This window comes from Acanthisitta chloris, unplaced genomic scaffold (assembly GCF_000695815.1).
Source record: "Acanthisitta chloris isolate BGI_N310 unplaced genomic scaffold, ASM69581v1 scaffold2111, whole genome shotgun sequence".
NCBI classification, from domain to species: Eukaryota; Metazoa; Chordata; class Aves; order Passeriformes; family Acanthisittidae; genus Acanthisitta; species Acanthisitta chloris.
The window spans coordinates 112,674-122,647 of NW_008657507.1; the positions used below are offsets into that span (position 1 = coordinate 112,674).

Below are 9,974 nucleotides of genomic sequence, written 5' to 3' on the forward strand. Positions count from 1 at the left end.
GGACAGAGGCTGTGTCCCCTGGGACAGGGATCTCTCCCCTGGGAGATGGATCTAGAGGGATCTCCCCCTTTTCCACAGAGGTTGTGCCCTCAAATCTTGCAAAGAAAGCCCAGAAATACAGAGGTGGTCATTGCTGTTTTCCAGCAGCATCACAAACTCTGATCTCCTGACATCCAGCATAGCTTGTGCCTCCAATCTGCAATCCTCTCCCTTCTCTAAGGAGCATCATTCTGCCAAGTTTTGAGTCTCACAAATCTTCCAAGTTCCCACTTGGCTCAAAGTCAATTGCTGTTCACACTGTGCAGAGTAGAAGTGGAAGCAGATCTGGTGGTGAAGGAGGAAAGTCTGGCTAGGAGAGTGTGATGGAACAGGGACAAGACTGCAGGTTGTAGTGAATAACAACAGGGAAAAGACTCTTTTCCTTCCTCCTGGGCATAGGGAGGAGTGAGCAGCTGTGGCTGTTTGGAGGAATCACCTGCATGTGTGGCATGGGCAGAACATCCATGTGGCTGTTAACATGTGCTTTTGTGTCTTGCTGTAGCTGAGTGTGGCTCCTCTGTCACTGGGACCCAAGGTGTTCTGCTGTCCCCCAACTACCCACTGAACTATAACAACAACCACGAGTGCATCTACTCCATCCAGACCCAGCCAGGAAAGGGGATCCAGCTGAAAGCCAGGACGTTTGAGCTGGAGGCAGGAGATGTCCTCAAGGTAATTCTTGTGGGTCTAGCAGCAAAGCTTGTGGCTGGCCCGTTTCCCTCAGTCTTGACAGCTGTAAACAGGGTCTGGAGTCAACTCCACATAGGCTTGGGGAGCAGCACACCAAGCAACACTGTCCCAAACTGTTGAGGGCTGGGATGGAGTGACCCTACAGGTGCACAGGGAGAGGGCACTGAAATGTCCCAGCCAACAGCATCGGCTCAGTGCCTGGGGAAACTGAGGCAGGAGGGGCACACCATCCCCCTGGCTGTGCAGGGATGGCATCTCCTTGACCACAGGCTTTCCACTGTCCACCTCTGGCTGTGCAGGGATGGCATCTCCTTGACCACAGGCTTTCCACTGTCCACCTCTGGCTGTGCAGGGATGGCATCTCCTTGACCACAGGCTTTCCACTGCCCACCTCTCCTCATGGACTGGCTGACCAGGTTGTGTCCTTGCTGTGTTCCTGCTCTGTCAGGCACAATCCCCTCTGGAAAATACCACCCAGGCCCAGACAGGACTGGCAGTGGATAGTCATCCCTGGAAGAGACTGTGACAGTGAGTGATTGCCATGGCAGCTTGGAAGAGCCAAATTCCCATGGACCAGCTAAACTTCAGTTCTTAGCTGCAAAATTGCCCAGGAGAAACTGTTGACACATGAGGAAGTGTGAAGGGTTTAGCATCATTTCAGTGTTTTAAGAATCAAAGCTGATTTGTCCTAAAAAACAGCTTTATTTCAGGCAGAACTTCAGACTCTTCAGCATTCCCAAACTCAGGTTAATCAGCACTTAGGAGCTCCAGGACTCTCAGTGGGAGGAGGCAAATCCAGGCTGAGTTTCTGTGAGCCACAAAGCCACAGTTTGAAGGAGATATTAGTCCCCCAAGCTGTGTGTGCTCATCTCCCAGTGATGCCTCATCCTAGTGCCACGTTCCTGCACTCCAGGATAGGTGTAATCCACATGTTTTCAGCTCACAGATGACTGGAAAGGCAGAAAGATTTCCAGTTAATGTGAAGAATATACTTGTTGTGAGAGAAATTATGTTCTCTTGACAGGTTTGTCATCAACATCTCATCTGCTTCTGAGGAAAGTTCCTATCAATCCTCACCAGTGAGGAGTTGCTTTTTGTCCTGCTAGCTCAGAGAAAGGAAACAACTCAGCTCTGTTTTTCTTAAATAATAGCAGGCTCAGGGCTCATCCATGAGGGAGTCTGGGGAGAAAATGCTTTTCCCAGTAGCTGCTCCTCTGGAAAGAGAGCTGAGCTCAGGAGACACAGCTCTGAGGGCAGAGTAAGCTCAGGGGGAAGGGGAAGGATGTGGATCCTCCAGGCTGAGCAGCACCATGGAATCTCACCAACTCAGCCTCTTAACTGGGATGAGATCACTGATTTCAAAGGATCTGTCCCTGTTTGCACTCATGGATCATGGAATGGTTTGGGTTGGAAGGACCTTAAAGCTCATCTTATTCTACCTCCTGCCATGGGCAGGGACAACTTCCACTAGCTCAGCTTGCTCCAAGCCCCATCCAGCCTGGCCTGGAACACTCCCAGGCATGGAGCGGGAAATCCATCCCAGTGCCTCAACACCCTCACAGGGAGGAATTTCTCCCACCTAACCCTACTCTCTGGCAGTGGGAAACCAATGCCCCTTGTCCTGTCCCTCCATGCCTTGTCCCAAGTCCCTCTCAGCTCTCTTCGAGCTCTTTTAGGTACTGGAAGGAGCTCTAAGGTCTCCCTGGAGCTTCTCTTCCCCCGAGTGAGCACCCCAGCCTGGCCCAGAGATGCTTTGGTCCCTGAAGAAGCAGTAGAATAGAGTTTGCAGTGTGTGTGTGTTGTCCTTCTCAGGTGTATGATGGCAACAACAGCTCAGCTCGAGTTCTGGGCACCTTCAGCCGCTCTGACATGCTGGGCACCAGCATCAACAGCACCTCCAGCAGCATGTGGCTCGAGTTCATCACCAACACTGACAACACCAGCAAGGGCTTCGAGCTGCAGTTCTCCAGTAAGTTCTAATCCAAGGGGTAAAGGTGTGGGATTGTGTTCCAGCTTCCTGACCAAAGAGTCCTTTCTGTAAGGATCTCGTAGCCTCAGGGGTGTTGGAGTGTGGGAGGTGACAGAATCATTGAGATTGGGAAAGCCCTACAAGGTCATCAAATCCAAGCTGTGACCCATCACCACCTTGTCCACTAAGAGCAGAGCACTGAGTGCCATGTCCAGTTGAGCACCTCTAGGGATGGTCACTCCACCACCTCCCTGGGCAGCACATTCCAATGCCTGACAGCTCTTTCCAAGGACAAATTCCTCCTGAGGTCCAACCTGAACCTCCTCTGGCACAGCTTGAGGTGTTTCCTCTTGATCTGTCCCTTGTTGCCTGGGAAATGACCAAACCTTTACTGCTGTGATCGACACTGTGGAGACCCAGAAGTTTGGATCCAGAGACAGCAGATTTCTGGGATCTCACTCCAACATTCCTTTTCATTCTGTTGCTTTTCTCCCCAACAAATGACTGGAAGAACATACTAACATGACTCTGTGTTAACATCTCCTGACTGACTGTTCCACACCTGACACCAACATCTCTCCTCCCTCTGCAGGTTTCGAGCTGATTAAGTGTGAGGACCCAGGGATCCCCCAGTTTGGCTACAAGGTGCACGACGAGGGACACTTTGCTGGCAGCTCAGTGTCCTTCAGCTGTGACCCTGGGTACACCCTGAGAGGCAGCAAAGTGCTGAGCTGCCTCACTGGGGAGCGCAGAGCTTGGGACCAGCCCCTGCCAACCTGTGTAGGTGAGACACCTCTGCCTTTAACATTGGCTTCAACCCCCTTTCTCCCTCCTTTGCTGCTCCCTGTGACATCAGCTCTGCTGTTAATTGCACCCACCTGCACGAATTAAACCCCAGGCAGGACCCTGTGCAAGGCATCTTGGTGTTGAGAACTCTACAAGGAGATTTAGTGTGAAACCTTCCTCTCTGACAAGGTTTCTTGCTTCGTTGCTGCTTTTCCAGCCCTTGTCCTTTTCACTGAGATGTGTTAAACTGAGTGGCACCTGGTGATAGTGGCAGGTATCAGCGTGGCCAGGGATCTGACAGCTCAGAGTCAGGTTTAGTTGAGAGCTACACGACATCTGAGCCCGTTCTCAGACGTTTTAATTCCATCCATCTTCCCTAAGCCTAGGCCTGAGTTGTTTTTCACCTGTAGCTCTGCAGGAGGAGATGTCCTTGCTTGGAAGGTTCTGATCTTACATTTTGTGTAGGAAATGAAGTGTTGTTGGGCTGTGAGTTGACTGATGATCATGAGCTGATGTGTCCAGCATGTGGGGAAGTTCCTGAAGACTCAGTCCTCATCTCGTGGTTGGGAGGGACATGCTCAGTCCCTGGCACTGTGTGTTCTCCCATGAGTCAGGACTGTTCCTGCAGGATCCCTTTGCTGAGTTTTAGCCTTGCTTGGTGAGGGAAAAAGACAAATTTCTGTGATTTGTGCATCTTCTTGACCTTTACCCTGTTTGCTTGGCATAAATTCCGTATGTAACCACGTCTGAGCATGTGGGAATCTAAAGAAAAATTAAAGACATGAAACTTAAGGCATTTTAATGGATGTATTCTGGAAAATCCTCATGTTCTTTTGAGTCCACTTAGAGTCACACATATATTGGCTTGTTTGTTGTATCACACTGGTGAATCCAAGCAGAAAACTCGAGCTCTAACCTCCCCTGTGTGAATCAGGGGAGCAGGACTCTGGCAGGCTCTGCCTTTACCTCCTGCAGAGTCAGAAAGGTGGAGAGAAGCTTTGACAGCACATTAGGTGTCAGGAATATGCACAAAAAGGCAGAACCAGCCTGATAGCTCAGCCTTTCAGCTGAATTAAACTCCTTGTTTTGTAGGCTCTGAGAATTTCTCCGAATGGTAAGGAATACTCCCTGTTGTGCTCGTAGGATGAGATTTGCTTTGCTGCCAAGTAAGAGCTGTAATAAGCCATGAATCTGCTCCCTAAGCCATGTGTCTGTTGCAGCTGAGTGTGGAGGGACCATCAGGGGAGAGACCTCGGGCAGGATTCTGTCTCCAGGGTACCCAACGCCCTATGACCACAACCTCAACTGCATCTGGACCATCGAGGCCGAAGCTGGATGCACCATAGGGTGAGTTGTGGCAGCTTCTTGGAGCTTGGGGTTCTTTCCATGTGCATAAAGATCACTAGTTGCATAAAGCAAGGGTGATGTGATCCCTGTCTGCTTCCCTCGCAGCACTCACACAAGTTGGAGATCTGGGCTAGGTATCAGGCAGAAGTTTTCCCTGTGAGGGTGGTGAGACACTGGCACAGGTTGCCCAGGGAGGCTGTGGCTGTCCCAACCCTGGTGATGTTCATTCCAGGTTGGATGAAGCCTTGAGCATCCTCTTGTAGTGGGAGGTGTCCCTGCCTATTGAGTTGGGACTGGATGAGCTCCAAGCTCCATTCCAACCCCTAAAATTCTGTGCTTTAGGCAAAGCAAAGACTTGGAAGGGGCCAAGACTCCAAGATGCTGAAGAGTTTGATAGGACAAAGACATGAGACCTCCATTCTCCCCATCCAAAAGCTGCTTCAACATAGGAACTTTGATCATGTAATCCCTATCTGCTTCCCTCACAGCATTCTCACGAGTGGAGATTAAGGCAAAATAAAGGCTTGGAAGGGGCCAAGAGACAATGAAAAGATTCTAGGTAGTAGCACAGCAACACACCTGGTGCCCCTTTCCTTTCAGCAGAGATGAGAGCTCCCTTCTTCTGCCCCTTTATTTGGCAGCTCACACAGAAGAGCTGATCTCTGGGGAGTCGAGAGAGCACATTTTCAGCAACTTCATTTTTATGGTAATCCATTGGAAAAAATAATCCTCTTCACGCATGGGACAATTGTATAAAGCTCTCATTTAGAACTTACATGAAAATTAATCACCAGAGCTTTTGGAATAAAGCTGTATCTGCACAGCACGAGGGGAAGGAGAGGAAGGCGAGACAGGGAGAAAAATGAGTCTGCACTTTATTGCCATGAAAGTGAAAGGGTTGACTCGGAGAGAGGATTAATTTTGTGCATGTGCAAACACACACGTGCATGAAATTACAAGTGAAATCACTTGGGGTAGCTGAGACACTTGGGGAGAGAAGGAATCAGAGAGTCACAGAGTCATCAAGGCTGGAAGAGACTTTTAAGGTCATTGAGTCCAACCAGTTACCTGTCACTGCTGTAACCCTCAAACTCTAAACCAGATCCAGACACCTCTTAAACTCCTCCAGGGCTGGTGACTCCACCACCTCCCTGGGCAATATTCCAGAGCCTGAACACCCTAGATAGTAACTCTGCCACCTCCCTGGGCAAGGAGGAAGAGAAGGAGTAAGGAGGATGCACTGGAAAAGGAATGGGACTTGCCTTCAGGTCCTGCTTGCCCAGGTGGGAGCAGAGAACACGGAGGTGTTGGGGTGGGTTATCCCACAGCAGCAATTTTGGTGTCCTCAGAGTTCACTGGTGCTGTGAATCTCAGTTTAATGGGTGCTGAGGCTTGACAGGTTCCACTCTTCAGAGCTCCAGGTGGGAGCTCAGCCCCTGGCACAGCAGAGCCAGGCTGGGATGGCCAGAGCTTGGCTGGGAAATGTCAGCAGAAAGCACTGCAGGTGGGTCAGTGTGGTCTTGGGGTGCTTTGGGAAGAGCTGAGTGGCTCCCCAAGGGTGATGTGGATTGTCAGGGCAGAGCTGGTGTCTCCTCTCTGCTCCTTGCTGAGCTGACAGAACCTTCCCTCTATCCCATATTCATTTCCCTGATTCCTAATTTGCTTTTTGCTGCATTTTCCTGCATATCATTGGGATTGTCAGAGAGCAAGACCAAAACTCTCTTCCCCTCCATGATCTGCTAAACCAGCAGCTCTGCCTTGCCTTGAGCAGAGTCAGGCTGAGAGGGAACTCACCCTGTTGGGTACAGCCTGTGGAATTCATGGATTTTTCTCCAGAGCATGGCAGTTTCCTTAACAAAATCCCATATCCCAACAACTCCTGCTCCAGGTGGCATTGGACAACGTGTCCTTGGCACTGGGACACCTGGATGTGATGCTGGGGTGACCTCCTGGCACAGCTTTGCCTGAAGTTGGCCATGGGCAGCTCTGGTCCCATAGGGATCAGTCCCAGAGTGTTCCCCCAGCCCAGCTCAGCCTCCCCCTGATTCCAAGGACTTCAGGAATGAGTTTTCCCTGCTGGTTGTGTCTGACTGTGCCCAGTTAGGCTGAGCACCGAGGCAGCCATGGGGAACAGCTCTGCCCCCATCCATCCTGATTTTCCCCAGCTCTGCCTTTATTTCTCTCTGCTCAAGGTCTCTGTGAGGTGGATTTATGATTCAGCTCTTTTGCTTTCTGGCAGTTTCCGTGGGCATCACTTTGTTGCTGAGTACATTGCACTGGGGCTTTTTTTCCCCCCTTTTATGGCTCTCCCTGACTTATTTATGTTTGCCCTGGATAAATGGGAAAGCAGCCAAGTGAATGCTTCCTTGTTTTCCTGCCTGGACTGTCAGGGTTTAAGCACAGAACCTGATGGGTTTGTTTTGTACAGGTTTTCTCAGTTTGTAGCTTTCTGTCCCTGTTTCACACTGAGGTGCCACGAGTTCCCTCTCCTTGGCCTGAGATGTCAGAGAGTCTTTCCCCCAGTGACAATGGGGCAATGACCAACAGAGACAGCTAAATCTTTCCTCTCCAGTTGGTGTTTTAAGTGCAGGAGTGGAAGGGACCAACCCCTGATTCATCACCTGCATCCCCAGGGCAGTCACAGCCCCAAGGCTGACAGAGCTTGGCCAAACACTCCAAACAGTGTTTAGCCAATGCTCTCAGGGCTGTGGTGGATTGTTGGGGGTTGATGACTCAGTTGGTTTGGTTTGTGGCAGTGAAGAATGTGGTTAGGAGAGTTTGGGGTTAGAGACAGAGAAAGGGATGAAGGAATTATTCCAGGCTCAGTTAGAGATGAGGTAACACATTCCTAGTGGACCAACCACTGGTACAAATCACACTCCCAACCTTTCCAGGAAAGAGCCGGAGCAGTTTGTGGTCTAACTTCAGTTGATTTTTATTTTTTCCCCCTCCCCAGGCTCCATTTCATGGTGTTCCACACGGAGGAGTTCCACGATGTGCTGCGGATCTGGGATGGGCCCGTGGAGAACGGGATCCTCCTCAAGGAGATGAGTGGCTCAAACCTCCCTGGGGATGTGCACAGCACCTTCAACTCTGTCATCCTTCAGTTCAACACTGACTTCTTCACCAGCAAGCAGGGCTTTGCCATCCAGTTCTCAGGTGGGCTCTGTGGGCTTGGACAGCATCACCCAACCCATTTGTGCTGCTTCCAGGTGATGCTCAAAGTCCTGATGCTGTGCAGGTGACACTGTGATGAGCCCCATGGCAGGACCTGTGTGTCTTGCAGCCTTTATGCTGTCCCAACTCTGTGCAGACTCTGCAAACAGAGGAAAAACCTCCTGTGTTTCATCCTTGCAGGTGATTCTGTTCTCCTCTGTCACCTTCACAGTGGTGAGCTTGGCAGGGAGCTGCAGAGCAGCACACGGTGGAATCCACAGCTAGGAATTGCAGCTATTTTCCACCAGGTCCCTTAGGGACAGCAGCACACAGGCAGCAGCTTCCCCCAGGCCCTCTGAGAGGTGCTGGGCAGTGGGTTCTGCAAGCCAAGGCTGTTTCAAAGCCCCTCAGGTTGGCTCCCCTGAGGTGCAGCTGACAAAAAGCTCCTTTGGCTGGAGGGATGTCATTGCTCACAGCAGCTCTGTGTGCTGCAATTTGTCTCTGCCTCAGTCCTGGCTGCTGTTCCCTCAGCCTTGCAAACACAGCCATTTCGATTAGATGAGGGGAATATATTCCACTCTTCACACAGAGGTTTCCAAGGATTCAGGTTTGTCCAGGAACCAACCAGCAGATGCTGATCCTGGAGGGGGCAGCAAGCAGGGAGGTGGTTGAGTGAGTGATGAACGACCTTCATGGGGCTCAGACACATCTCAGCATCATCCTGACTCTGCCAAGTTGTTCCCCATGACTTTCTGCCCAGGGTGTCTTCATGGCTGGAGGAGCAAGTCAGCTCTGCAGGGATGTCCCAGCCTGAGGGAGAGCTTAGTGTCACCCAGCACAGCTGTACCATCCCTTTTCTTGCCAGCCGTGTGTCTCACCCTGCTGGGAAGGACCAGACTGGGCTGTTCACTTGCTTATCTTCAGCTGTACAGAAAGAGAGGGATTTCCTCTGGCTCTTTCAAGAGCAGCTTTCTCTAAACTGCCTGGGTGTAATAGACTCTCATCAACTTAGCAGGAAATAAGCTCTGTTCCCCTGCCTGATACGGAGCTGGGCTTTATTGACTGCTCCAGCTCAAAGCCTTTGTTCACCAGGTGTGACTAAGCAGCCAGACCTAAGCTCAGAAGTGTACAGTTTGGGATCTTGGGAACTTTAATGAGCTATATAAGCTTGCAAAAACTTCTATTACTCCAAGATTTGCCCTTACTGCTAAGTAGCTGTTGTGTTGGCAAACCCTGAGCCAAGCTGTGCTGCCTGTGCCCAGCTGGGAGGGAGCTCAGGGGCACAGCTCACACCTCTGAGAGAGGCAGCAACAGGTCTGGGAGGGAAATCTGCCTTTCTGGAAGGTCAGGCTTGCTGCTTCACAGGTCTTCAGGCTAAATTCCTTTGCCACTCAGGGGAAGTGGAAAGTGCTGGTGGATTAGGTGATTTTGCAGGATGTGCCTGACACAGAATCCTAGAGAGATGCAGTGGAGCATCAGGGGATGTCTGGCCTCCCTGAGCAAACATGCATGAGCACAATTAGCCACCAGACTTGCTCTCTGTGTAGTGCACTTGAACTTGCTGTTCCCCAGAGCCTTTTCCAGCTGGAGTGACAGATGCTCAGAGCAAAGGCAAAGACAGTGTTTGGGTGTGTGTGAGGATTTTATGGGATGCTGAGGGAGGAGGGAGGGAGAACAAGTCATGGCTTGGAGATCTGTGTCAGGACAGAGGCTGAGGGAGCTTGCGCTGTGAGCCTTGGGTGAAATAAATCTCTGAACTCAATATCTGCCTTTCATACTCTGCAGTTTCCACTGCCACGTCCTGCAATGACCCAGGGATCCCCCAGAATGGCAGTCGGAGTGGGGACAGCAAGGAGGCAGGAGACTCCATCACCTTCCAGTGCAACCCAGGGTATGCTCTGCAAGGGGAGCCCCAAATCACCTGTGTGCAGATTGAGAACAGATTCTTCTGGCAGCCAGACCCTCCCTCCTGCACAGGTATGAGCAC

General features: G+C 51.0%; 1 protein-coding gene across 1 annotated transcript in view; it reads left to right on the plus strand.

Moving 5' to 3' along the window:
* LOC103811740 (CUB and sushi domain-containing protein 2-like) overlaps positions 1-9,964 on the plus strand; it is a gene marked incomplete at both ends in the record, with an annotated part of 122,466 nt that extends 112,502 nt beyond the window's left edge. The window contains 6 exons of the mRNA XM_009084730.1: positions 542-711; positions 2,542-2,698; positions 3,291-3,482; positions 4,705-4,831; positions 7,788-7,990; positions 9,773-9,964. Coding sequence (XP_009082978.1) covers positions 542-711; positions 2,542-2,698; positions 3,291-3,482; positions 4,705-4,831; positions 7,788-7,990; positions 9,773-9,964 — 1,041 coding nt within the window. The remainder of the gene's footprint in view (positions 1-541; positions 712-2,541; positions 2,699-3,290; positions 3,483-4,704; positions 4,832-7,787; positions 7,991-9,772) is intronic.
* Positions 9,965-9,974: the final 10 nt, after the last annotated feature.